The 27,812-nt window shown below is 44.0% G+C and overlaps 1 protein-coding gene across 1 annotated transcript; it reads right to left on the bottom strand.

Moving 5' to 3' along the window:
- Positions 1–647: 647 nt before the first annotated feature.
- On the bottom strand, positions 648–14,608 carry ZNF354C (zinc finger protein 354C). Its single transcript, XM_054583345.1, has 5 exons — positions 14,466–14,608; positions 12,613–12,695; positions 5,641–5,767; positions 5,091–5,186; positions 648–2,028 (listed from the first exon to the last, which is right to left on the bottom strand). Exons 2-5 carry the CDS (start codon positions 12,643–12,645, stop codon positions 707–709), a joined length of 1,578 nt encoding a protein of 525 aa, XP_054439320.1. The 5' UTR covers positions 12,646–12,695; positions 14,466–14,608; the 3' UTR covers positions 648–706.
- Between the last annotated feature and the right edge of the window lie 13,204 nt (positions 14,609–27,812).

The raw sequence follows: 27,812 nt of genomic DNA, 5'->3' as shown, positions 1-27,812 counted from the left end.
TTCTTTTTAGCTTTACTTCTCTTCATGATAAAGAACATACCCTATGTCTCCCTGCCATTTTAAAAAATAAGGTCCCACACTTACATTAATAACCAATTGACTTTTTTTTAAGAATTTTTTATTTTTAGACAGAGGGGAAGGGAGAGAGGGAGAGAAACATCAGTGTGTGTCTGCCTCGCATGTGCCCCCTACTGGGGACATGACCTGAAACCCAGGCATGTGCCCTGACTGGGAATCAAACCTGTGACCCTTTGGTTTGCAGGCCAACACTCAATCCACTGAGCCACACCAGCCAGGGCCAAATGACTGTTTTTAAAAGACAGTTCATGTTGAAGCTTACTCTTAAAAAGGGAGTAAAGTCTAAAGAAACAAAATTTGCATTCCATTATTTTCATTTTTTTTGTTTGGCTTTTACATTTTTCTATGAATTTAAAAACTTGTTTTTGCAAACAGAGTTTAGTGCTTATAAAATTTGACAGGTCAGTGCTTTTCATAGTTTCATTGATAAATTTTATCATTACTTAGTAGTAACTGGTATTTTTTTCTCCTGGAGAAGTAAAAAGCCTTACTCTATCAGGAGGCTGTGCCTTATTTATTATTCTCCTTATTATTTTCCAGTGAGAAGTCTTAAAGTATTTGAAAGGCAAATTAAAACTCCACAGGGCTTACCTCCTCTAATAAATCTCTGACCCCATATTCCTTCCATTTAGACTTTTTCTTTAGTGTGAACTTTTTTGTGTCTACATAGGTTTGATCTATAACTGTAGGCTTTCCCACATTCCACACATTTATAGAGTTTCTCTCTGGTATGAATTCTCTCATGTTCAGTTAGGATTGAATATTGGCTGAAAGATTTCCCACACTGTCCACACTGATAGGGCTTCTCTCCAGTGTGAGTTCTCTGGTGCCTATAAAGGTTGGATATGCACCCAAAGGCTTTCCCACATTCTCCACATGTATAAAGTTTCTCCCCAGTATGAATTTTACGATGTTCATTAAAGGATGAATACTGGTTGAAGGTTTTCCCACATTCATTACACTGATAGGGCTTCTGTCCAGTATGAATTTGCTGATGTTCAACAAGAGTTGAGATGCAGGTGAAAGTTCTCCCACATTCCAAACATTTACACAGTTGTTCCCCAGTATGAAGCCTCTGATGTTTCGCCAGATAAGTAAGCTTGCTGTAGCCTTTCCCACATTCATGACATTTATAGGGTTTCTCACCTGTATGGATTCTTTGATGTCTATAAAGTTTTCCTCTACAGCTGAAGGCCTTCTCGCAGTCACCACATTTATAGAGTTTCTCTCCAGTATGGATTCTCTGATGTACAGTAAGGGTTGAGCGCTGGCTAAAGGCTTTACTGCACTCCTTACACTGATAGGGTTTCTCTCCAGTGTGCACTCTCAGATGTTTGATAAGAGTTGAACTGCTGCTAAATGCTTTCTCACATTCATTACATTTGTATGGTTTCTCTCCAGTATGAATTCTCTGGTGGACAAGAAGGGATGATCTATGGCTGAAATTTTTCCCACACTCATTACATTTGTTGTATTGCTCACTGGTATGAATTCTCTGGTGTTCAGTAAGATGAAGACTCTGACTGAAGCTTTTCCCACAAGCGTTACAAATATGAGGTTTTTCTCCAGAATAAATTTGGGAGCATTTCACTGTATCAAAATCCTGTTTAAAATCTTTCCCAAAAGTATAATATATATTAGGTGTCCTTTCTATAGGAGCACTTTGTTGTGTAACGAGAACTGTATTTATAAATAAGCCTTTCTCTAATTCAAGACTAATGTGGTTTCTATCACTACAGATGGTTTTCTTGTGTGAGGCTACCATTTGCCTAAAAGGTTTCTTCTGTTGTTCTTGTCCTGCTCTGCTCTCAAATTCCAAAACTTCTTCAAACTTGATGCCCCAATAACCAAACTTAGTGGATTTTTTCTTTATTATTCCCTGAGATGTTTCTTTTACAAAAATGTCCTGTCGGGGAGGCAATGCTTCTATTTCAGGCCAAGTCTTGAAATCTGGAATGAATTAGAAGAATTAATGCCGCCTCTGTTGGAAGAGGTTAACATGCATTGGTGGGACACTAACATCAGCAATAATACATTCAGAGAGGTTTCATACCATCTGATCTCAAATATGGACTTGAATCTGGAGAAAAACAGGATGGAATGGAAAGAGAGGTTAATAGGTTAAGGAGAGGTGTGGGAGAATACACTAGACAGATTAACACTGAAGATGAAGAGATCACAACTTGAGAGAAGTAAAGATAGACACAGAACTGGTTGAGCAGAAAAGTATGAGGACACAGGAAGTGACCAGCTCACACTGAATTCTATGGGATACTTCAGTGTATCTTTACTTCCTACTCTGAGCATGCTAGGCATGAGGCACATAACCTGTCTTTAATATTTTCTCCTTTCTACTCACATGTTGCTTTTATTACATTTCCCCCCACGCTTTCACTGAAATTCTATACACAAGAATTTTAAAAGTATGTGCAATATTTTTCTTAAATTTTGTGATTTTGTATGTGAATGATTTCATACCAGTCTGTGAAAAGAAAAAAAGTCTGTTAAAAGAGGAAGTTCAGGTTTTAAAACTTACAACAGCCCTGAAGCATGACTGCGTTGATGCTATCTGACCTAAGTTCAAGATGCTAATTATAAAGAAGAGAAAAAATAGAGAGTACATCAGCCATGTGCAACAATCTATCCCTTGTGAATGGAAAAATAAGTTTTTTCATACTCTCCTTCCCTGTTTCTGTTTGAGCAGGAGAAGAAATAGACATATTCATTTATTCTAATAAGCTGCAACCAGATGGTTGAACTCTCTGTAGGAATCTTTTGGTTGTGGGTTAGAGGAAATAAACCTATTTAGGGAAGACTTATTGACTGAAGAAGAAATCCAAGTCAGAATGAGTTTAAAATGTTGTTAAGCAGGACGAGGGCACACCCAGAGTTCTGGAACAAATGACCAAGGAATCGAGAACAGTAATACAGATAATAGAAGGTGTTGTAGGTTTTCAGGCAGGGTCATTTTAGTAAGGGAAAAAAGGGGTCATTTTAGTAGGCAGCTTGAGTCCAAGGAAGAATAGCTTGAGGGGTTTGGCTGGTCAGAGAACTGGATTTTAGGCCTCATCGGCACTGAGCTGATCATGCAGGGAATGCAATTACATTTAAAAAAATTTTAATAACTGCATTACATTAGAGGCTAGAGGCACAGCATTCCTTCAATATGTGTAACATAACTAGGAAAATAAATTATAATGATAATTCATTACCATAAATACTGTAATGGGTATGTCCAAGGTACATAGAAAGTGCTACGTCGATGCAAACGAATGAAAATGAAAGCTGAATGGGAAGTAGAAAAGATAAAGCAAACCTACATATAAAGGGTGGCATTTTAGGCAGTCGCGTGGATCTTGAAGGATAAGCAGTTTTGCGGTGGGCAAGATGGAAGGAAGAGGCAATTCAAGCCGAAGGAATAACCCACAAATGTTAGTGCACGTGCGGGCTTGCCCAGAACATGGCGGTGGCGGTGACGTTAAAGCGGCCACTGATGAGACTGAGAAGGAAAGCGGGACAGATTCTGAAGTAGGTTTTCATGTCACACTAAGGATTTACTTTACTCCATGGATAATGGGGAAACAATGAAGTCTCTTAAGATCTGGGATTAACACCTATGTTTCAAAAACACCACTCTGCTGGTGGCATGGACGGTGGCTAAAAAAACACGGCTCAGCCAGAGTGAACACTGTTCCCACAGTTCATAAGGCCTGTGGCGGCGGGTGGGGTAAGCTGAAATTAGAAATGTCTAAATTAAAACCACGATCTGTATGCTACCCTGCACTATCTACTAAGTCGTTGCTGGGAGAAAACTGTATTTTAATAAAGATGAAAAGTATCTGTTGAGAAAGTGAGCAAAAAAAAGGAAAAAACACCTGATGTCAATGAAGGCAAGAGTCATAGATTTCAGACACAAAGATAGAAGCAAATTATTGCAAACCTATGTCACATGGTGAATAGAATGGCACTGGTGACACAGATTTATGTCACTGCATCCAGCTTTTTAGCTCGGTAATTGAAGTATGTTAAAATTTCTAGACCTGACTGGTGTGGCTCAGGGTTTGGGGCATTGTCCCGCAAAGCAAAAAGGTCACTGGTTCGATTCCCTGTCAGGGCACATGCCTGGGTTGTGGGTTTGGCCCCAGTCGGGAAGTGTGTGAGAGGTGACCGATCGATGTTTCTGTCACACGATGTTTCTCTCCCTCTCTTTCTCTCTCCCTTCCCTCTCTCTAAAATAAATAAATAAAATCTTTTTTAAAATAAATAAATAATGAAATCTCTAATGCTGTTGCTTCAGACATAAGAAGTAGTATCTAAATTTGATCACCTGTAAGTGACCCTTCTACTCTAGCAACATACAGTGTTATGATAAAGACCACAAGGTCCACCTGGGCTGGCCCAGCAGGTGGCAGACGCCATGTCCCTGGAGCGCCTGCCTCCGGCTGCCCCTGCAGTGTGACCACAGGGTTAAACGGCCACACCAGAGACCACCGGGCCCCCAAAACCAAAACGCGTGCTACCTGGCTGCTTACAGCAAAACTGTGCCGACCCCTGGCCTGGAGGGCTGCAGCAGCTGCGCCCGTGACAGCTGGGTGAGCCTAACAGTGAGAGATGATCGCTGGTCTCCAAACAACAACAGGAAAATGTTGAGAAGCCGGTGACAGAGGGCATTTGACATATGTGGTTGTTGAAAGAAGTGAAAGAAGATGATAAAGAACTGAAAACATGGATGGCAACAGGTGAAATGTATTTAAAATCTGTCGAATCCATGCAAATGTAGATGGAAAAGAAACTATGAAGAAAGAGCAAGAGGCCAAAAATGGAGAAGTGAGGGAGGCAAGCAATGGACAGGGGCCAAGAGCGGAGGAGATGTCAAGACAAGGCCTCCGTGACGGCCCTGACCAGCTCAGCCAGGCTCACTGTTCCCAGGCGTTGCCAGAGCCCTGCCCCTCCTCCCCCGACCTGCTCATGTAGGAAGACCCCCTGAGCCCACTTGCCAAGCACCCACTCACCTCGCCAAGGGTCTGGAGGAACTACTCCGTCCACTGGGCAGGGATCTTTTCCTTGCTGCAACAGGCAGATCACCTCTGGCATGGGAGACGCAGTCCCTGCTCATGAGGAAGGAGACGGAGTTTGAACAAAGGGCACGACGAGTAAGCCCAGACCTCGCACAGGGGCAGAGGCCGGGGCAGAGCCCGGGGCACAGCTGCTGGGGGCCGGGGCCGTGCGGCTGGGGCAGGAGGTGGGTCTCAGCTCAGAAACAGCACAGGGCCTGGCCGGTTGCCTCTGAGACGGGATCCAGTGTTTTCCAGAATCTGTCACGGAGTAGGAGGGAACCTGGGTTGGGGGGTGGAGCAGAAGGAAGGCACAGGAAGGAGACAAGAACAGCATGAAGGGCATCACGGCAAAAGGGCACGGTCAACGCTGAGAGACGCACCTTCCCAGGGGTGCGATGCGGTGGAAACTGCAGACTGAAACAGATCAGGGCCCTAAGGTCTCCCCAGCAGATTTTCCTGAGAAAATCTCCTTCCCCAGAGAGCCCAGGACATGGCAGGGCCTTACCCAGGGACGCCAGGCTGTGGTAGTTCTCCAGCATCACCTCCCGGTACAAGGTTCTCTGCGCAGGGCCCAGGCACAGCCACTCGTCCTGGCTGAAGAGCACGGCCACGTCCCCGAACGTCACGGACTCCTGTAATGGCAAAGCCCTTTCTGCTCGCCCAGGACCAGCTTCTCCACTGGAAGACTCGGTAAGAAGGTGACACTGGGCTGAGCAGCAATTCCGAAAACTCTCAGGATTCCAAGTCTTCATACCACCCACATGGGTTCCTGTGGGAGCCACGCACCATCTATTAAACAAATATTTACTTGAGTTCCCAGTGGGAGCAAAGGCACACGAGAGTGGGGCGGGGGTGGGGCTGGCGGGAGGCCAAGGCTGGAATCCATCCTGGATCTCTCAGAGTAATTAAGCACACGTATTGACTTCCTCCCTCCCACTCAAATCCAAGTTAAATTAAAGAAAAATCAATATCTTTAGAGCAATGCTGGGAAACGGGAAAGTGTGGCCAGGAGAACAGAAACAAAGGAACCTGAGACATAAGGAATACCACCCAATACTTGTTAAACACTTATATTTTGGGGACTGTGATAGGAGCTTTGTAAGAGTATCTAGTTTCACAGCAATCCTCTGAGAAAGACACATGATTAAAGTATTTTCCAGGTGAAGAAATAGTTCAGAAAGGTTCAGGCACCTTCCCAAAGCACTGTTAGAGAGTGGGGAGCTCAGACCGCAATCCAGGGAGACAGGTCTCTGTTGTCAGATGGGTTTCCATTGACTACAAAAATTTTTTAAAATACAAAAAATGAAAACAAAGGCCTGTGCCAGACACTGTAGGTGCAAGAGGGAACTGCTGAAAAAGTAAGTCCCGAGAGAGCTCCAGTCTGAACCCCCAAGTGTGGAAAGCAGAGAGGCGGGGCGGCAGCAGCCCTCGCAGGGAAGAGCTGGAGGGAGTGGGAACCCGTGAGACGCTTTGGCGGGTATTTCATTGAGAATCTATCAAAATGTGATAGGTACATAATTTTGACCTTGCAATCTACTTCTAGAATTTTACTACAAGAAATAATCACAACTACGCAGAGAGATTTGTTCAAGGTGTTCACTGAAACATCACTTCTAAGTTCATGGCGGTGACCAGCTGAGTAATGAAACTGCAAACGTTACATTCGTGACAGAGAGCCTAGGAAGAGCTGTTTAAATTACAGATTTTGAGATGCGGAGACTGTAATCACCACGGTCCCTGTTAGAAGGACCCAAGAAAGCCAGAGTGAGCAGAGGAGGAGGACATGAGGACAGAGGCAGAGACAGGAGCCATGCCCTTCGCAGACGCGCTGAGGGCCTCAAGCCAAGGCGCACAGACGGCCACGGGAGGGCGGCGACAAGGCCGGGACGCGGGCGCCCCGAGCCTCCAGAGGGGACCAGTCCTGCGAAGAGCCTGATCCGGCCCGGAGAAGCTGATTTCAGACCCCTGGCTTCCAGGATAGCACAGGTAATCAATTTAGGTTGTTTTAAGCCACTGAGTTTGTGTTCATTTGCTCCAGTAGCCATAGGAAGCTAATACAATGGTGAAAAATTACAGAAAATGGTGAACACTGAAGACAGGCATCAATAAGGGGATGGATAAGTAAATTATGGTACAAATGTTATACAGCCATTTTATAGAATAAATTAGTTTTGTATGCCTGAGGTCAGAATTTGCCCTAGACCTATTGCTGGAGTCATATGAAAAAGCAAGCTGCGCAACAATCAACTGCTGTTACCAATTCTTCATCTGTGTACGCATGGGGGCAGACAAAAACGCCTGAGGAATTCAGCAAACCATCACCCTGAGGAATTGCTGACGCTTGCAAAGAGGACAGAAAAGCAATCTTTCACTCATTACTTCACACCCTTCCATTTTTTTATAGCGCATGTGTGCTTGTTTTGAATATTTTTAGATTCCATTTTAATTTATGTGTTGACTTTTCAATTATACTCTTTGCGTTTTTTAGTGGTTTCTCTGAGAATTATAATACACATTCGTAATTCTTTATAGTCTATTTAGCGCTAATATACGGGTTCACCTAGAATGCAAGTGCCCCCTTCATGTCCTCGTCGCGCCTTCCCAGTCAAGACCGCCGGCAGGGCTCACCGAGCACATTCTGGGGAGGCCAAGGGCACGGCGCAGCAGGCGGGGGGCGCGCAGGGGAGCCGCGGAGAGAAGAGACACCCCGCGCACCGTCCCTTAACTGCACACGCAGGCTGTGCTGTGTCTGGGCCTGCATGAGAAATCACGGTCTGAGAGGCCTCCACGGAAAAACCCCAGCGGGGGCTGGGGGCGGATCGAGCAAGGCTTGTCAAACCATGGAGGTCAGCGGCGAGCCATCAGTGAAGCCAATGGCCCTGGGTATGGCCAGGGGCAGCTGTACCTTAAACAGTATTGTCACTGCTCTTACCTTGACCAGGAGTCAAAAAAGTCATCCAGGAGCGCAGAGACAGAGCAGAGCTTTCCCAGTCCAGATATAAATGAACCTGCCATGTCCACTAGAGCCCATACACTGCAAACTCCATGATGCGACACCATATTTTTGCTTTAAAAAATCACATGCTTTTCAAAGAAATTGAGAGGACAAAGTATTTTCTATGTATCCAAATAGCCACCATTTTAAATGATCTTCATTCCCTTCCTAAGCCTAGAGTTCCCATTTGCATTATCTCCCCTCAGCTTGAAGAACGTCCTTTGGTGCATCCTGTAGTACAGGCAGGCTGAGGATAATCGGCTTCATTTTCGTTTATCTGAAAATGGTCTTGTTTCACGTTCATCCTTGAAGAGTATTTTCTGTGGCTATAGAATTCTGGCCACTGTCTTCTGGTGACTGCTGTTCTGATGAGGAGCCAATGGGCATTCAAATATAGACTCACTGTATGGGATGTGACTTTCTTTCTTCTGTCTGCTTTCAGTCTGGAGTTTTCAGTGCGTGTCTAAGACTGTTCTGCCCAGTATGGCGGGCACTAGCCACAAATGGTCACTGAGTACTTGAAATGTGGCCAGTCTGAATTCTGATGTGTAAAATACATACCAGATAATTTACTAGAAAAAGTATACACACATATATCTCAATAATAATTTTATATTAATTACATGTTAAAAATAACATTTTAGATATACTGGGTTTAATAAAACATACTATTAAAGTAAATGTGTCTGCTTCTGTTTATTTTTTAATGTGACACCTAGTAAGCTTTAAACTACGCAGATGACTTGCATTCATGGTTCACATTATATTTCTGTTGCACAGCGTCGGTCAATAATGTGCTGACCTGTGGTTTTCTTTGTATTTATTCTGCTTGAGGTTCAGTGAGTATCATAAATCTGTAAATATGGGTTTGCTTCGATTTTTTTTTTACCAAATTTGAGAAAATTCTGGCCATTATTTCCTTTCCGTGTTTTGCCCCATTCTCTTGCTACTCTCCTTGAACTCCAATTACATGCATATTAGACCTTTAACATTGTTTTACTTATAACTGAAGCTCTTTTTCATCGCTATTCTTCAGCCAGGACAATTACTATTGATCTACCTGTAAGGTTCACGGACATTTCCTCATGTTCAGTTCCAAAAGTTTAGCAAATTCGGTGATTTTTTTTAAGTTTCAGGTACTTTTTAAAATCTTCACCCAAGGATATGATTATTGATTTTAGGAAAAGAAAAGGGGAGAGAGAGAAAAACATCGATGTGAAAAAGAACTATCATATCAATCAGTTGCCTCCCATCCGCACCCCAACCAAGTACCAAACCTGCAATCTAGGTATGTGCCCTGACCAGGGATTGAACCCACAACCTTTTGGTGTATGGGATGACACTCCAACCAACTGAACCACCCAGCCAGAGCAATAACAGGGGAAACCAGGTGCAGAGTAAATGGTGACTATGGTTTATCTTTGCAATTTTTCTCTAAGTCTAAAACTGTTCTTAAATAAAAATTTTTAAAAAGTTACAATACCAAAAACAAGTACCAATTTACTGCCAAAAAAACATGTAGTTAACACAGTATGATTATTAAGCAATCAACATCAACTTCCATGTGTCTTTTCCCCACAGGGTAGATCCGGCCAAGATGGAGCCGTAGGCAGAGACACTTCACTTCCTCGCATTACCAAAAGAAGGATAACAACCAATTTAAACACAAAAGATAACCGAAATTCCAGAAAATCAAACTGCATGGAAGTCCAAGGAGTGAAAGAAACTCATCCAGACTGCTGGGAGGGGCGGAGATAGGGGAGAGAGGACAAGCAGCAAGGCGGCGGCTGGCGGACCTGGACAGCTGATCCCACATTCGCCCGCATAAGCCAGGAGGAACAACAGGGGAGCGAGACAGACCACGAAACCCAGGGCTCCAGTGCCAGAAACTAAAGCTTCAAAACCCCTGGCTGTAAACCTCTGGGGGCTGCAGCGGTGGGAGAAACTCTCAGCCCCACAGGAGAGTCCATTGGAGAGGCCCACCAGGTCCCAAAACATACACAAGCCCACCCTCCCAGGAATCAGCACCTGAAAGGGCACAACCCACTTGCGGAAAGTGGGGCAAGAGCCGAGCAAGCAGCATTGTTCTCTCTGACCCGTCCCCCGCGCACACAGCGCCACAATGCAGCGGCCTGAGTTGCCCCCGCCCTGGCGAATGCCTGAGGCTCTGCCCCTTACAACATCACAGGTGCGCCTGAGACAGACAAACATGGCCCAAATGAAAGAAGAGATCAAAAGTGCAGAAAAAGAACTAAGCGACCAGGAGATAGACATCCTATCTGATGCAGCGTTTAAAACACTGGTAATCAGGATGCTCACGGAATTGATTGAGCTCAGTCACAAAATGAAGGAAGAAATGAAGGCTACACAAAGTGAAATAAAAAATAATATACAGGGAACCAATAGTGAAGGGAAGGAAACCAGGACTCACATCAACGATGTGGAACAAAAGGAAGAAATAAACATCCACCTGGAACATAATGAAGAAATGAGAATTCAAAAAATGAGGAGAAGGTTAGAAACCTCTGGGACAACTTTAAACGCTCCAACGTCTGAATCATAGGGGCGCCAGAAGGAGAAGAGGAAGAGCAAGAAATTGAAAACTTATGTGAACAAATAATGAAGGAAAACTTCCCCAATCTGGTGAAGGAAATAGGCTTCCTGGAGATCCAGGAAGCTCAGAGAGTCCCAAAGAAGTTGGACCCAAAGAGGAACACACCGAGACACATCATAATTAAGTTACCCAAGATTAAAGATATTGAGAGAATCTTAAAAGCAACAAGAGGAAAGGAGAGAATTACCTACAAAGGAGTTCCCATTAGACTATCAGCTGATTTCCCAAAAGGAACCTTACAGGCAAGAAGGGGCTGGAAAGAAGTATTCAAAGTCATGAAAGGTAAGGGCCTACATCCAAGATTAATCTATCCAGCAAAGCCCTCATTTAGAAGGGAAGGGCAGACAAAGTGCTTCCCAGATAAGGTCAAGTTAAAGGAGTTCATCATCACCAAGCCCTTATTATATGAAATGTTAAAGGGCCTTATCTAAGAAAAAGAAGATAAAAAACTATGAACAGTAAAATGACAACAAACTCACAACTATCAACAACTGAACCTAAAAGACATAAACAAAAACTGAGCAAACTAGAACAGGAACAGAATCACAGAAATTGAGATCACATGGAAGGTTATCAACAGGGAGGAGGTGGGGGGAGAATGGAGAAAAAGGTGCAGGGAATAAGAAGCATGACTGCTAGACACAAAATAGGCAGGGGGAGGTTTAGAATAGTGTAGGAAACTGAGAAGCCAAAGAACTTACAGGTACAACCCAAGGACATGAACTAAAGTGGGGGTGGGGGGGAAATGCTAGGGGCGGGGGAACTGAGGCACAAAGAGAGAAAACACTTGCCCAAGGTCACATCTGTAGCTTGGATGTGAACTCGTGAAAAAAGTCCCACAGTCCACGTTTTTAAGCTATGAGCTACCACCACCTTTTGCAAAAGCACCAGTGACTCCCAGGGCCTTTGGGTGCGGCAGAGCAGAAAACACACTGAAGGAAAGTGGGCTGTTGCTGGCAGACAGGCGGGACTTGCGAGTGGAAATGTTCACCAAGAGCCTGCAAATGACAGACAGGTTCTCTAGGGAAAAGTTCAGGCCTGAAGACAGAGATTTGGCAAAGACCTTCAGAAAGGTGAGGGCTAAAGTCATGAAACTCGATCTCAAAGTGGAAGCAGCAAGAAAGGGACCCAAGAAGGGAATCTAAAGTAAAAAGGGAAAAAGGATCAGAGAAGGAGATGGAGGCTCCACTCAGGTGCTGAGAGGGCATGTGGACCATTTAACATCACAGCTGCACAAGGAACTCCTAAGAAAGAGGGAGAGCCTTTGGGAAAGGCCCAGCCCTCGGCCCCCCACCCCAGAGCCAGCCTCTAAGCCCAAGCCAAGCGGAAGCCCTTCAGGATGCCCACCAACCAGTCCGGACCTTCGGGATCCACTCAGGGATCTTGTCTCTGCCTCATCTGGGATGTTTAATCACTTCCTAAAGTCATCCCCATGAACTCCTTAGAAACAGAAACAACATCTTTCCTTTCTGTATCCCCAGTGCCCTGCATAGCACCCTGTACATAGCCGGTGCTCAATAAATGTTGAAGGCAGCTTTGGCCCTTCCCAGTCTCTGCCCCCAGTGAGACCACACCGTCCATGAGGACAAGCCTGCCGACTGCTCATACTCCTCACCGAGCGCTTCCTGTTCGGCGCTGCCAGGGTCCTTGGCCATGAAGTGATGGGTGAGTTAAAAGTGGCCCTGGGACAGAGGACATACACTTCTCAGCAGTCCCCGCGATAAGTCCAGGACACTGGCAGAAAGTTACAAGGCTCTGGATTCTCCACAGTTCTCGCTGGAAATAAAACTACCTAGACGGAGAACGGAAGCATGCCCACCATTTCCGAACCCAGAAGGCAGTTCAGGAAAAAGACAACCTTCACTTACTGTCCCCTGCGCAGGCAGCAAATCCATGGCCATTCTTTCCTTAGTTTCCTGCCGAAGGGGAGCAGAGTGTTTTCAGGGTCGATCTGGAGAGGGAAAGGGTGTCATGAGGAACTCTGGTGCCAAGGGGTGGCTTACAGCCAAGCATAATGCCCCTCGGGTCCCAACAAAGCCGTTCCACAGAAATGGTGCGAAGCAAGGAAAAAGGTGTGCTTACCAAGCCAAGGAGCACCAAGACAATTTGTCAACCCCTCCGCCTCTCTATGTGAACCATACTTTTAATTTCTGTAAAGTGATGCTTTAACATCCACCGAGGGTCTATCAGTAGACTGTGCCTTACCCACAGACATCGGGAGTCCTCAGATCGCTTTCAACTATGCGTGCACTAACAGCCACAGAGGACGTGCACTTTCCAGCTGCCCCTTTCAAACACGGCCAGCCGGTCCTACCCTGGGTGTTCTGCCGAGCCCTTTCCTTCCAGAAGAAACCACAATGAAGGTGCCCGCCCACATTTCCCTCCCTCTCGGCTGCAGGAGGGAGCCAGGGGCTTCCCGAGTGGCCTGCTTGGAGTGCTGTGTGCTACCTCAGGACAGGGAGAACATAACCTGCGCACTGTCCGTGTGTGCGTGTCTGTCTGTCTCTCTGCGACTACCCTAAAATACTCCACCCAAGGGAAAATGGTTAAAACATCACTCTCACGGGAGATGCAGGCCAGATTGCTGCTCTGGGGCCCTCCGAAACACGGATCCCACAGGTGTCTCCTCTTGTAGCATCCGCAGTCAAACAGCCCTCAGCCTCCCATACCCAAGCCCGGCTTGGAAGACCAAGGCCAGGGGGTACCTGGAGCAGCCAGACAAGTATCAGGGAAGGGCCTTGGCCCCAGCTGCCTGCACTGGCTGCCTGAGTTTGCAGGGGGCTTTTGGGGCACAGCACCCAACACGAGAGCTCAACAGGCTGGGCAAAGGGTGTAGCCTCGGCTGGCGCACCTCAGCGGGAGGGCAGCTGCTGTACACGTAATCCCAGGTGCCAGAGGCACACCTGCTCCACGCCGGTAGTCTCGAGTGCTTCTCATGTATTATTTTTAGTCCTCCAAACAACTCTAAAATCTAAGTATTGCTACTCCATTTTACAGGTGTCAAAGACTGAGAAGTAGGGAGCTTGCTGGCCTGCCCAAAGAAGCGAGCGTGGTTAAGTGTTAGAGGCTGGAAGAGAATCCTGGTCCGAGCCCAAGGCTCCATTCAATGTGTTAAATAGCCTGGCCACCCTGCCTCGGTTTCCTTATCTGTAAAATGCAGGCAGTGTACAGCCAACCTATGTGTAATTGGAGGATGAAATGAGTCACTTCATCTAAGGCAGCTATTTTTCATCTCATAGCACAAATAAACTAGTTACTAAAATTCTGCAGCACACAATAATATATATTTTTTGCCAATCTGACAAAAAAGTAGGTATAATTTTGATTCATTCACACCAGAAGGCTATTGTGTTGGCTGCTGTCCTTTTTTTAATCTGACCTTCTAAGGGAAGCGCAGTCAGTGCCTCTGACTAAATAGTCAGGTGTTGCATGTTTTAAAAATTCTCGCGGCGCACCAGGTGAAAATCGCTGATCTAAGGTGCTTGAACAGTGCCTGGCAAAGCTAAGTTCTCCATAGGCATTAGCCACACTGTGTTTGTTTCACTTAGGAGTCCCACAAAAGGCAGCCACAAAAGACCCACACCCGCAGCCAACTCGGGCGCCCCAACTCCCTGCCCGCAGAGCACCGAGCTCAGGTGGCGGACAGGCTTCTGACCGCAGGCGCCCGGCGTGTCCCCGCTGCCCCGGCCCAGCCCTCTCCCCCTGCACGCACCCCACTCACACGGAGGCGGGCGCTGACACCGCCGCAGCCCAGGGGAGGCAGGGGAGCTTTACAGCCCAAAGCTGGGCGCCCCAGCGGAGCCTGCACCACGAGCCCGAAAAGGCCTTAGCGCTCCAGCAACGCCACAGACCCCAGGGGAACTACGACTCCCATCATGCCCAAGACTACGCTTCCCAGAGGGCACCGCGAAGCAGCCACTTCCGGGAGGCGACCTCTTTGGTTCCGGTCCCTGCGGAGCGAATGGGGACTGCCGTGGGAGTCGGAGCCACGTACGAGGGAGTGTGTGGCACAGGAGCCCCTACGCCAAACTGGGGAGCTGCATAAGTGTTCATGATATTCCAGAGAAAAGCCACCCGGAGGACTAGCAGATGTGGATATGCCATTTATTGCTCACGGTACAGGGGAGTGCGCCCAAGCGTCGGTGCAACGGAGACCGCACCTCCTCCAGGCTGAGGCTCATCATGAGGGGTCCCTGACAAAGGCAGCAGGGGCCCAGGTTGCACAAACCCACGTGCGGCCCGCAGCTCCATTACCGCAGCGTGGACCTGCAGATGGAAAAGGTCAAGAAGCCGCTCCCAAAAGAAGATGATGAAGGAGTTACAATCCACTCCCAAACAATGCACATTCCTTCTGGCCAGACACCCTCTGACCAGCCCTCAGTCATGGGAGGGGAAGGGCCATGTATTGACCCCACAGAGGGTGCGGGGGCTCGTCCCCTCCGCGTGCTGGCTGCCAAAATCAACCTACAGTCTTGTTTCGTTGGGCAGGGGAAATGAATCAAAAGAATAGAATCTGAATTTAGACACCGTTGATAGGGTCAGCACCTAACTAGCTCCCACCAGTTTATGATTGTTTGTAATGATTCTAATGTGGATCATTGTAACACAGAAGCTCCAAACTGGGAGCTGCCCTACACTTGTGTTTGTAATGTTCTGAAAAAAAAAAAAAAATTCCTGGAGGAGCAGCAGCTGTGGACGTGCGGTGGACGTGCCTTTTATCACGCACATTACAGGGGAGCACAATGGGCGGTGGGTGGGCAAGAGAGGCCTGCTGCCTCCTGCCTAGGTGCCCCATCAGGTTAGGGAGGGAGGCGCGGGAAGGGAGGGGGCGCGTGAAGATGCTGCAGGGTTGTGATAAAATGTGTTGAGAAGGCTGGGGCTCCAGACACAGCCTGTTTTCCTCTCTCCTTATGGCTGCTGGCCAGGCAGCCACCAGTTCTCTGGGGTCCTGGAGGGGCCATGTCCTGAGCCACCCCACAACTATACGGATAATATATGAAGAGGCGCAGTTAAGAGTAATAAAACAAATGCCCACTTACCAAACACTGCTTTTGAAAAGGAACGGACCAGTTTTAGGAGCCCTGTCCACAAATGCTCCCTATTCATTTTTCTAAATTATGTTAAGCATCCCCTTGCTTAGCTTGATGGGTTCTTCAAATGTACATAAAATAAGTGTTCACTTCTGCAAGGTTTTGATCTTTATATAAACAGAATCTGCTGTATGTTCTATGATTAATATGTTCTACACAAACCTCTAGATTCATGTATCTTGATACATGCGAAGTTCATTCATTTTTCACTGCTGTTTAAGATTCCATTGCTCATTCTGTCCACAAAAGGATGTCCAAACCTATAGAAAAATTGTATGAGTTTATTTGAGTCAAAAAACTGAGGACATACATAGAAGCAAGATCTCAACAGATTGAGGAAATGCTCCAGAGAACAGTAGTTTTGTAGTTCATTATACATGTTTAGAATCAAAGAAGAAAACTCAAGGAAGGTACAAAAAACCTATTGGTGGTAGATTGAGAAGGCAGGAGAAAACAAAGCAGGGAAATCTCTAGGACTGGATAAAAAAGCAAAATGGAGAGATACTTCTGTTACATTAGTGAGCACGGGATAGCTAACATTTAACATATACAGTAAATAGAAATGGTATGTGAGAAGTTTCTTGGTCTCATAATGGGGTGTCAGCAGCTGTGCCTTAAAGGGGTCTGGAAAAGAAAATTACTGTGATGTTTATCCTACATGCATGAGAACAATGGGCAGGGCTCGCTCAAGGTGAAAATGAACCTTTGCTAAGGAAGCTGTAGGTCTGGGGCATGACTGCCCACCATGACCTGCCCACTTAGGAATTCATCATCAGACCACCCTGTGTGGTTGTTGTGGTCCCTGAGCCTGTCGGGCCTGCCGTGTGGCCCCCTTAGTTTGTCAGGCCTGCTGCGTAGCCCCCTTTTCATTCACAATCATTCAACAAAACTTAATATTCCACACCTACTCTGCACCTGGCATTGTTCTAGATGCTAGAACTACATCAGTGAACACAACTGTCAAAAGCTCTGCCTTCTTGAAGATTAATTTCCCCTAGGGGAAGAGAGAAGGTGATAGACAAGAACAATAAATGGTATGTTTTTAAATAGTGATGAGTGCTAACAAGAACAAGAAAGGACAACAGGAACTCAGGCAGGGATCGGGGAGGACTGCCTCAGTGAAGAAACATTTGACTAAGAAGGTGGCATTTGAAGAAAGACCTGCAGAAGAGGAGTAAGCCAAGTTAAATACCCAGGGGAAGGCTTTCTGGGTGACTGAAAATCAGATGCCCTGCCTGAGCCAGGAGCACACCTGGTCTGCTCAAGGAACCACAAGAAGGCTTCTGCTAATGAAATGGGGTGCAGAGCAAGAGCCCCCACAAAAAAATTCTCCACAGCCCATGGTTGGAGTAAAAGGTGTTCGCAACTTTCAGAATGTATCCTGACTCCTGGCATAGCCAGGGAGGTGGTTCCCCCTGCGTCACTCTTGCCCTGACTGAAAGTGGCAGCGGAGAGAATGTAAACAATATGGGAAGCTGGCAAATGCAGCTCATTGTGGGAGGACCCACATAAGGAGTCATGTAGGAAGCTCCAGGTCAGGATTTAAATGAAGGGTGGGCAGGGAGAGGAGAGCTGGTCTGCAATGAGGGCTGAGAGAGTAGGTAGCAGCTGTGCCGATCTGCAGTGAAGAGGGCAGCCAAGCGAGAGAGATTCAGCCGTGCTGCCGGTAGTGAGATAGGAACCATGTAGGCGGAGTATAGTGGAGAGAGAGCCATGATGTAGCAACTAGGCAGTTTGTAGGAGACCTGGTCTGTCATGGGGGAGAGCCATGTGGGTGGAGTGAGAGAGGCAAGGGAAGGAGGAGGAGTAGCCACAAGGAAGGAACCATGAGCCAAAAGGGAATTCAGCCATGTGTCTAGTAGTGAAGTAGCAACTATGTAGTTTGTAGTGGAGGAGTCAGCATGCTGCCTATAATGATGTAGCAGCTATGCATTTTGTACTCAGGATTTTGCCATGAAGCCTGGAGTAGCAAGGAAAGAGGCATGCTGCTGCTCTGATCGTGCCTGCTGTGGCTGACTTCAGAGTCACCAAGGTCTCTGTCTTGCAAGACGTCGACCTGCTGCCTTGCAGACCCGGACTTTATCTGGGCTCTTGGAACTTGGGACATAGAGAGGCCACTTTCTTGGGACTTGTGCCTTCCTGGACTCCACCATGATCCAGTGTAAGATGGTACATGTTTTCCTGGACTATTACATGGAGGCTGGTGATAACATACCCCGGATCCTGAAGGAGAGCTGCTGTGAGAGGATGGCAATTTTGAAATCCACAAGTGTGCTTTCCAGAGGAAGTGGAAAACTGTTTACACAGCCAGTTTAAGCAAAGATAAGAATATGGGCAACTATTGGGCTTAGTTTTGTTTTATAGTTTGGTGGAGAGCAAGGGAAGTGCTGGGTCTTGTGGAAGAACAGGGCTCTGGGCAGAAGTCCTCTCAGCTCCCCTAAGGTTTCACCCTTGTAAATAAAAACTTGTTTCCTCCAACACTAATTATGGGGTCATGGGTCCTGCTTTGCTCAGTTACACTAAGGCAGGAAGGAGAGCAAGAGGGAAGTTCAGCGGCAAGAGGGAAGATCAGCAGCAAGAGAACTAGAAGAACGTGCAGCCTCTTGTCAGTCATTTCCACTGGATTTTACTCGGACAAGAACGATTCCCTGGGCATTGGAGAGACCTGCTCTGAATTCCATTTTCAAATGGTTATACTCAGCTCTGACTGCTGTGCTGAGTATAAACTAAAGGGTCAGGGCAGATGCGGAAAGACCAAGTCTAGTTGGAAAGCAATTGCAGTAATCTGAGAAAAAGACAGCAGTTGGAACTAAGTTATAAGTGGTTGAAAAAGCCAAAAATTCAAACCATGGAAAAAAATGAAGACGTTCAGAATATTTGAAATATAATGCTTTTCAGCTATGAAGTATATCTATTCTTTTTAAATAGCCCTGGTAATTATATTACATTTTTAAAAATATATTTTATGTTCTGTTTTTCAAAATATAAAAAATTAAGAATGAACTTATCTTCTGACTTCCTTTATACATTAAACAAAATGCAAATTTATTTTACTTTCTGTCCCACTTAGTATTTTAATAACAGGCCAGGACCACTATTTTCCAATACTTTTATATTTCATTTTATCTCTCAACTATGAATTTTAGCAATTTCCTTGAGTTTTATCATTTAAATTTTAATTGAATTTACATTTAACTTGTTTCTTAATTGGTCATGTGTATACCACTGCTTCCCTGAAGGCCTTTGGTGGTCTTGCCGTCTCTCGCCTCTTCACATTACTTACTACTGCCTAGTTTTCAATCCGTGCCCTCTCAGCCACGCCACAGCCTCTTGCCCTTGGCTTTCAGGAGAAATCTGACTGTCCTTCTCCTATAGACTACCTTTCTTTGTTCATTTATTTCTCTATTTTGGTTTTTATAAATCTTCCCCCCCCCCCCGCCTTGTCCTGTATCTTTGAGTATTTCTATATATACTTCCTGTATCTAGCAATTGGTTTTTTCCATTATTTTTGTCTGGGACACACACAAAAGTAGTAAGGCTTTGACCCGTTTTTCCGCTTTCTTCGTTCGCAGCGTGCCGAGCTGGTATTCTGGGTGCCTCACTCTGTATCTCTGATCATCTCATTTTAATTCTTTGTCCTTTCCTCTGTTTTCTGATAAAGCTCTTCAAATTTATCTTCCAGGCTTACAAAATCAAATTTCTCTTTCTAATGTAGTTTACTGTTTTTTAAAAAAATGACCCTCTACTTTACTTGAAAAAATGTCCACACTGGATACAGCATCCATGCAGTAAAACTGGCAGCTTTTACACCTATGGCCACAGGCATGACAAGGGGTTGCTCTGTTTTAGGCACAGCCAATTTCTTGGAGATGGCACAGAGTAAGTATTAAAGAATATTATTGGAATAAAAAGAAGTAAAAACAGGGTACAAGTAATATGTTTGTTGTTCAAGTAGATAACAAAAATGTTTCTTCAGGTAATTCTTGTAGGTAAGGTAATGGTGATGGTATCCGTCTAAAACTCCCGCTATATCCTTTAAAACAACGATAAGAGGTGTGGAAGAGAAAAGAGAAGAGGCGGTGGTATTCCTAAAGTTGACATGAAACCATCACCAGAAATAAAAAGTGTAAAAACATGCAAAAGTGTATGGGATATAAGAGAACTAAATATAAGTAAGTGCTGAAAAGTATATGCAGGATATATGAACAATTCCTACAACTCAACAATAAAATAATCCAATTAAAAATGGGCAAAGAATTTCAATAGACATTTCTCCCAATATTACATACAAATGGCCGATAAGCACATAAAAAGATGCTCAACATCATTAGTCACTAGGGAAATGAAAATCAACCACAATGAGACACTTCGTCACACCCACTTGAATGGCTATTATGAAAAAAGTGGAAGAAAACAAGTGTTGGCGAGGACGTGGAGGAACCCACAGTGAAACTGTAACCCTTGTGCAGATGCTGTGGGAGAAGTTTGGCAGTGTCTCATAAAATTAAATACCCACTTCTCATACTACTATGCAATCCCATGATTAGGTATTTACGCAAGAGAAATGAAAGCTAATGTTCACATGAAAACCTGTATGCAAATGTTTGTAGCAGGTTTATTGATAACCACTGAAAACTGGAAATAACCCAAATGTTCCTCAAATGGAGAATGGATAAACAAACCATTGTACAGTCATATAATGGAATACCACTCAACAATAAAAAGGAAAAAATATTTATACACAAAATGTGGGTGAATCTAAATGCACTGCGCTAAGATAAAGTAGCTGAAATCACACTACATACTGCATGCTTGCATTTATATGACATTCTGTAAAAGGAAAAATTATAAGGGCAGTCATTGATAAGCAGGGAGTCCACCAGTGTTCATAACAGTGTTATTTACAATAGCCAAAGATGGAGTCAACCCAAATGTCCATTGATGGAAAAATGGATAAACAAAATGTAGTCTATATATACAATGGAATATTATTCACTCTTTAAAAAGGAAGGAAATCCTGACACATGCTACAACATGGGTGAAATTGGAGAGCATTATGTTCAGTGAAATGAGCCAGACACGAAAGGACAAATGCTGTAGGATTCCATTTATGTTAACTACCTAGAGTAGTCAAATTCATGGAGACAGAAAGTAGAAAAGAGGTTACCAGGGTCTGGAGGAGGGGGAAGTAGAGACATCCTGCTGAATGGACACAGAATTCCTTCCTGCTGGAGATGATGAAAACGGTCTGCAAACAGATTGTGGTGAGTGGTACACAACATCGTGAATGTACTCTAGGTTATACACTTAAAATAGTTAAAATGGTAAATCTTAAGTTATGAATATTTTACCACAGTGGATTTTTTAAATATATGCAGGATGAGAGTGGGCCTCAGTGGGAAGCTAATGCTTCAGGGGAGGAGACTGTTGACAAAAAGATAGAGGTGTGGAAAACATGCACCAAGGGGACAATCAGCAAAAGAAGAAAATACAAGATCCTGCAGAAAAAAAAAATCCCCCTAATTTTTTCTTTTATTTTTTTTTTTTACCTTACAAATACCAATAGGAGTGGGATTCAAAATTGTAAATAAATATGCAAAGGGAAAAAGAAATGGTGTGAAATGCTGTTAGAGGATCCAAGAGGTACACATGAGTGTGAGAATCAAATTGTGTTAAAAATATGAGCACTTGAAACATTTGGGATTAGTCAGATATCAAAGTATAACATTTGTAAGAATTTGAAGTGCAAGAAAGTCAAGATCTATTTTATTTGAAGTCAAAAAATATTCCCCTTAACCCCTTAATGGAGATTGAAACAAAAATCCAATGTCCATTTCCTAATAACAGTTTTGAAGTTTTCCCATTTGGCTACACTTAAGTATCAGCCATATGCCAGTTTGGAACTTAAAACAGACTCATCTCTCCAATATCTGCTCCCACCACAAAACTAAGGTGGAAATTATATACTTGTGTCAGTAGATTAGAACCATACCTCCATTCCACCAGATGTAGTACTCATGTAAGACCTACAAGCTAGACAGACCACATGCAATTTACACTCAGCTCTTCCCCAGCCCTATCTCATCCACTGAGATTTTTCATCACTGGTGCATGTCTGCATGGATGTTTTCTCCACTAAATTATTCTTTGAGAGCAAGGAGGACCTCATTCACTCATCATTACATCTGGCACATTTCTTCCCAATGCTATTTTTAAAAATTTTTTTATTGTTCAAATACATTTGTCTCCATTTTCCCACCACCACTTTCCCCTGCCCCACCCAGCCCCACCTCCCACCCCCAATCCTTCCCCACTTTGGCTTTGTCCGTGGGTCCTTTATACATGTTCCTTGACTTGACCCTTCCCCTTCTTTTCCCTGTTACCTGCCTCCCTCCTCCCCTCTCATTACTGTTGGTTTGTTTCTTCTTTCAGTGTTGCTGGTTATATTTTTCTTGCTTGTTTGTTGATTAGGTTCCACTCAAAGGTGAGATCATATGGTATTTGTCCTTCACCCCCTGGCTTATTTCGCTTAGCATAATAATCTCCAGTTCCATCCATGCTGTCATGAAGAGTAGTAGCTCTTCCTTTCTGCTGCATAGTGTTCCATTGTGTAAATGTGCCACAGCTTTTTGATCCACTCACTTACTGATGGGCGCTTAGGTCACTTCTAGCACTTGGCTATTGTAAATTGTGCTGCTATGAACACTGGGGTGCATAGGTTTTTTCAAATTGGTGTTTTGGGGTCCTTACCCCCGCTAACTTTTTCAACCACGCAATTCTTTCCCACAGCCAAGAAGCCCTCTAGTCAAGAAACACTACTTTGTGAGACAGGCAGAAGTAGCTAAACTTGTATTACAAACCCTGGACACAATCCCACGCTTGTTGTGACAGAAACCAGCTGCAGGGGCTCTCAGAGGCCTAGTCTGGGGCAATTTCAGCATCAAAATAAATAATGATATTAGATTACAGTCCATTGAATAAAATAAGAAACCATGCTTCCAGAATCAGAGACAAATAAAGAAAAAATCTTCTCTAAAGTAGAAAATCAATTAATAGTGTAAAGGAAATGATAACATTATAAAATCTCCATTTGGAAACCATTATAACGATAACTGATTAAAGCAAGCGTAATCAACAAGTGTTGTAACTAGCAGAGAAGAGCTTGACAAGTGTGGGCGTTCATGAGTCGCCCTGAGATGCGCCTCCGTGGTGCATGCGTTATTCTGAGCCAAATGCAACCGAGGCCTTGTGGGCTCACAAGAGGCATCTGCCCCTCCCCCCTTAACTCAGTAGAAGAATTTAAATTAGGGTCCTTGTCAATGATAAAAATGATGAGATATAACAATTTTTGACCTATCTATGTGGCAGAGAACTACTAATCACCGAACATACACTCTTCTTATTCTCCTGCAATGACCTTCCTTCCCCTCTGAAGCCCCCAAACATCATCCTTAGGTCAGAATGTCATATATACCTTGTTTTCCCTTTGTGTCTCTGAGTCCCTCAAGTATTCAGGGTCTTGGATTTTCATGTATGTGGGGTTCCCTGCACATGAAACTGAATCTGCCTCATGTTGATGTGACTATTCAACCAGCCAAAAGAACGAGAGGAGGGAAGGGGGAGCTGTTGCCTTTCTCCACGCTGTGAAAACTACGAGCATACATTCGGAGGGTTTCCTCTCAAGATACTAATGATTACAAAGAGAAAAGAGTAACTGTACAGTGGAAATCCAGGCAGATACACCTTAACCAAGAGAGCAAAGTTAAAATTAGCAACGGGACATGTTAACATCACAGACCTCCTAATGTGTTAATATAATGAACTGAGAATACAATATTATTCCATGGTTTTCTTTAAAAAAAAAAAAGAGAGAGAGCATAGACCTAATCATGAGGAAACATCTGACAAATCCAATGGAGGGAGGGTCTAGGAAAAAAAGTCCATTCACTTCACAAATCTCTTTGTGAGAAAACATCTATTTCATAAGGCAACAACCAATGACATAACAGCCCAAGCTATCTGAAAAGATAAATGGACATTTCAAATAACTTACTTTAAAATACTGTAAATACAATATTATCAGGCATATTATAATAATAAAGTTAAAGCATATTTTCCTTTTCCAGGTTGCTTTGAAAATGGCTGTTAAACTATGAAAATGTACATCTTCCTCTTTTGCCTAACTTCTGAACAAGCCTCCTTGCAAATAAGAGAAATTAGATGAAGAAAATTTATTCACAATTTACTGATTGTTACTTGTCTAGTTCTCTGATGATACATGTATTTTAGATTCCCATTTCCTCACTTGGGACAGGAGCCACTAGTCCCTTCCTCTGGTGACCTAGGGAGATGAATGGGAAAGACAGGTGTAGACAGAAGAGAGGGGTGTTAACTGCTTTATTAATGCAACATTGAAATTCAAAGATGGCCTGTACTGTATTGACCTTGGGGTGGCCTTTGGGCACAACCTCTGAGGTCATTCCCTCTTAAACGTGATGTTCAGTTCATCCGGGGTACTCAGGAATTAAAATGTTTTATTCTTCCTCAAACTGCCCAGTATAGTTAGGCCAAAAACACCTATGTAATTAGCTTTACTTATATACATATTGGCCTTCACACTGACCACCCTGGCTGGCCTGGGCAGCACCTTCCTGGCAAGGGAGCCTCCTTCAGGCACAAGCAAGACGAGGAGCTCTGTGCCCCTCCCCACGTCACTCCCTTGCCTCACAGAGGTCATCACCACCCCACCTTACTTGTTTATGTGGGAACTGGTCCCAAAGGTGGTCGCCCAGTGAACCATGCCTGCAGGGCATCAGTCGCACCCTTTCATTGTCTCCCCTTGAATCTGGGCCAAGTCTGTGGATCATTTTTGACCAATAGAAGAATTAATGCTGCATGACCTCCAAAGCTGAGTTACAAAATTTGCAACTTGTCCATAGTTCCCTCAGGATGTTCAGTCTTGAGTCACTATCAGCCACCTTTCTGTGAAAATCCTAAACCACATGGAGAAGCCCAAATGAGCCCTCAGCCAGCCATCATCAACTGCCCAGGGCCTTGGACACCAAACCTAGCCAAACCCTCAGCCCCAACTGCCATCTGACTATAAATACATTGGAGAGACCAAGTAGGAATTGCTCAGGTGAACCCAACATGGAACCAAGACAGATGGTCATCAATTGTTTCAAGCCACCAAATTTTGAAGTGAGTCATTACTAGACAGGATAGCTAGAATAGATACTAGAATAGCTAAAACAGTTCCTCATTCATCTAGTATAAATTTTGCAAAAATGGTATCATACTATATGTAGCTCCCTATGCCTTCTTAAAACTCATGTTTTAAAATTCATGTTTTGCATATACCTTGGCTCATTCATTTTCATTGCTCTTCTACTGTGTTAATATTCCAAAATTTATCCATTCTCTCACTGATGGACTGCCTTCAAATATTTGCTATTATGGCCAGTACTAACAATATCTGTATACATTGTTTTTCATATGCAAACATTTATCTAGCATGTACACATAGGGGTGGGACATGTTTTATGACATGCACATGGACAACCTTTCAAGATGCCAATGATCTGAAATCAATTTATACTCCCACTAGCAGAGTATGAATGCCAGAAAATCTGCACACATCCCAAAACTCATTGTTGTCACCCATCTTAATTTTTGGTCATCTGTGCTTGTAAAATCATACATGTAGTGTTAAGTTGCATTTTTAAATACTAGTGAAGTTAAGCATCTTTTTGTTTTTGAAAATATGTATTTCTTCTTGGAAAGAAGAGCCATATATTCAGACCACTTCTTTCTACTGGTTGTTTTTTTTTTAATTGATTGATTTGTACAAATTTTCCAGATGATTTGGTGGGCATGTTGTGGAAAGATGTCTTTTTTGTGTCTTAATTTTTCACTTTCTTTTTGGTATATTTTGATAAGCAGTTGTTCTTTACCATGAGCAAACATGTAAAACATTTATATAGCTGACTTGTAATCCTGTTTAAAGAAAATCCTTTTCTATCTTGAGGTCATAAAATTTCTTACATGTCCTTCCAAAGTCATAGTTATGTCTTTTGGGTGTTCTTATGGGAGGGTAGGCATCCGCTTTTCTGTGAATGAACTGTTTATAATTTTTAGAGCTGTCATTGGGTAGTTCATTCTTTTTCCATACTTATTGTCATGAATACTAAAATGTTACCATTTTCTTCAGCAGGCTTTTGGCAAATACTCTTACCAAGTAAAGAAGTCCTTCCTACTGCTGCTTAAGTTTTAACGTGGGTGGACGCTGACAGTTTTGGTTGGTTCTGAATTTGATGAGATGAGCAGATCTCTCTCCTTCAACCTCTTAAGGTAACGCACAGCATCTTGTAAGTTTTCAAATGCTAGATAAACCATGCATTCCCATAAAAAAAACAAAAACAAAAACAAAAACAAACCTTCATTTACCATGATGTATTACACTGTGTTTAGGTGTTTTTTAGCTTTGGGATTTTTACATTTCTGTCCATAGATATTGGCCTATAATTTTCCTTTCTTGTGCTTCCCTGATTTGGGTACTGGGTTATACTTGAAGCATTGTGCTGATATACTTTCTCCTCTGGAAGACTTTGTATAAGACTTAAATGATCTGTTATTGCAAGTTTGATAGACCTCACCCTAAAAATAACTGGGCCAAATGTGTGTGTGTATAACTTCTGATTTGGGGTCTGCTGATACTTGAGGAATATTGAGGTCTCAAAGTTTGTGTCTTTGAGACCTCAGTATTTTGCACTCACCTGCCCTGACCAGTGTGACTCACTTGATCATCATCCTGCAAGGTGAAAGATCATCAGTTCGATTCCTTGTCAAGGCACATGCCTGGGTTGTGGGCCCAGTCCTTGGGGGTGCGTGCGAAGCAACTGACTGCACATGTCAGTGATTCTCTCCCTTTTTCCCTCCCATCCCCTATGTCTAAAGACAGTCTTTTTTTAAAAAAAGCTTGTGTCCCTCAAAACTTATCTTAAAGTGCTAACCCCACAGGCAATCGCATTAGAAAATGGAGCCTCTGTGATTATCGTGAGGGTGGAGCCCTCATGAATGCAGCTGATGTCCTTCTAAGAGGCCCCACCTGACCCCTTCATCACCTGACAACACAAGGCAGCACTGGCTGTAGAGCTGGTAGGGGGCCTCCACCAGAATGCTACCATGCTAGTGCCTTGATTTTGGACTTCACAGCCTTCAACAGTGAGAAATGAATGTGTTTATAAGCCACCCAGTCTGTGGAATTTTACTATTGCAGCTCAAACATACTAAGGCAGGGAAGTTTTATTTCCCTAGAAATTTCCTCAGAAATTAGAGAATTTAAAAGAATGGTGGTGGGAAGAAGGGTCTTGCAGACAGAGCATTAATAACCCAAAAAGGTTTGTTCCACACAAGTCTAAAACAGTACGACTCAGTAATCCCAGGAGGCAGAAAATGAATTCAATTTTTTCTGCTTATACTTCACCCCCAATAGCGCCTTTTCTGAGTTCTTAAAAAAGGAAAATGGGTATTTCAGTCCTTAAGTGCTTCCTACTCCTGATAAACTAGACAAAACGAGATGATGTTGCCTCTGTAAAGGTCAACAACCTTAGTCTGACCTGTGAGAAAACTGTTTTTAGCCGGTTCAAATTACATTTCAGAAATGCTGAGGTAGGCTTACTTGTTGAAGGGTGTACTAGTCCATTTTTGTCAAAAGAAGCATCGGAACTTAGAGCCTTATTTTTTCTAGTGGCCTGCAGAGAGCAGGAAGTGAGCACCATGCAATAGCAGAGGAAGGAGCCTGGCTCACTTTACCGCCAGGGAGGACACTCAGGTCCCATGTTGTTCCCGTGTGGGAAACAGGCACAGCCTGGCGGCACAAGAGTTGTAGATTACCTTGCGAAGGCTGCAGATGTCTGAATAACTTTTTTCAACTTAACACAGCAAAGATAATCATTGTATCAGAAAACAAGTGAAAT

This window comes from Pteronotus mesoamericanus, unplaced genomic scaffold, assembly GCF_021234165.1.
Source record: "Pteronotus mesoamericanus isolate MK-2021 breed Mesoamerican mustached bat unplaced genomic scaffold, CSHL_Meso_final contig_730, whole genome shotgun sequence".
Lineage (NCBI taxonomy): Eukaryota > Metazoa > Chordata > Mammalia > Chiroptera > Mormoopidae > Pteronotus > Pteronotus mesoamericanus.
This window is presented reverse-complemented; position numbering and strand designations above follow the sequence as displayed.